Raw genomic sequence first — 1438 nt, 5'->3', positions numbered from 1 at the left:
TGATTGTCCAAGGTACTTGAAGCATAAGAAATGCAACTACTGACCATTTAGTACTGTGTGAAGGAAAGGTCCCGACAGACATTTCAGAGCAAAACACTTTCATTTTATCGTGTCAGGTGTTGGATGCATGTACAGTAGTGGTGGGTGTATGTCATCGTTGTCGTCAACACCCTGAAAGAAATTCGAGTGTACAACCAACGATACTGCAGTCGTCTGAGATAACGTGTGATATAGTGCAGTAGTACGAACAACCAGTTCACGTACTGGTATAAAGCAACGGTTTATTCACACTGTACGGTACTATACTCGCGCAATGTTGTGTACGGCGAGGCGGGCATCCGGGATCGGACCAAGAAACGTCTTGAACGCGGGCGTGGCTTGCATGGGGGCGACAAGGTGATCATGTCCAGCACATCTTGGAGGGAACGTAGTCGCGTGGCCGAAGTGGAGATAGGGAGATAGATACCTGATCCAAAAGTCGACCCAGGGGTTGGCGGGGGGAAGGGGGGGCAGTTGGAACCCGTCGCGGGTGAGGGCGTCGTGAAGAGTATGAATCATTTCCAGTCAAATACTCGATCACTACTACTGTAGTTTGTATGCAAGATGTGATATTTCAGATTCCATTCCGACAAAATTGTCGGAACCAACACAATAGCAGTAGCCCTAACCCTAAGTCGTCGTGTTTATTAGTCAAAATTATGCAGATTCGTTGTTTGTGCCATATGATTGGTAGAAGGATGAAACTGAGGTCATTGGTTGGCTAAAATTAGAGTATTGGGGGACTTCAGAAACTGTCACAAAGTATATTTGAGCCGCTTCTGACTTTAAATTATCCGTATACAGGTGGAATATTATTGACCGTGTTGTCTTACCAGTGCTTTGAAATTGTCATAGTTTTCACTTTTTTGGGACTCCCTATTGGCTAGAATTTGTGCCGAGATTGATGGACGACACAATTCTGGCATTTGAGAATCACTGTCAGCATGGCGCAGAAAGGAAAAGGACGTGGGAAGGGATGGAGCAATCCAGAAGTGATGTTGATGTTGGACTGCGTCGAATCGCACCTACCGCTTGGATCAATGCTCTAAGGTGGATTACAATTCGCGAATTGGTTGGATGGGATTGAGACGGTGGCGATGTATGCGCTTGGGATTTAATTTGTTTCGATAAGTTGTTCGCTTGATGGACTTTCGCATGGAACTATATTAACCTATATATGATACTAATCGGGATGGTCACGTTCGACGGTTACATATTCGCGCGTGCCCACCGGGTTGTTTACTCGTCGGCGGCGGTGGCCTTGGAGTCGGTCTTTATCTTCAACCAAGGCCCTTCAAAAAATAATCTAAAAATAATACTATTCAATAATTTAAATAAAATAAATTATTCTTTGTAATTCAGTCCTTGAGTAAATAATCTACAATTGTTCCGTATATAA

General features: G+C 44.2%; 1 protein-coding gene across 1 annotated transcript; it reads right to left on the bottom strand.

Annotated features, from left to right (window-relative positions):
* Nucleotides 1–300: 300 nt before the first annotated feature.
* On the bottom strand, nucleotides 301–558 carry H257_16258 (hypothetical protein; the record flags this gene model as incomplete). The annotated part of the gene is made up of 2 exons (XM_009844629.1): nucleotides 301–415; nucleotides 467–558. 2 exons carry the CDS (start codon nucleotides 556–558, stop codon nucleotides 301–303), a joined length of 207 nt encoding a protein of 68 aa, XP_009842931.1.
* Between the last annotated feature and the right edge of the window lie 880 nt (nucleotides 559–1438).

Source organism: Aphanomyces astaci, assembly GCF_000520075.1.
Source record: "Aphanomyces astaci strain APO3 unplaced genomic scaffold supercont1.83, whole genome shotgun sequence".
NCBI classification, from domain to species: domain Eukaryota; phylum Oomycota; class Saprolegniomycetes; order Saprolegniales; family Verrucalvaceae; genus Aphanomyces; species Aphanomyces astaci.
The sequence above is the reverse complement of the archived record's forward strand: the minus strand, read 5'-3'. Positions and strand labels throughout refer to the sequence as shown.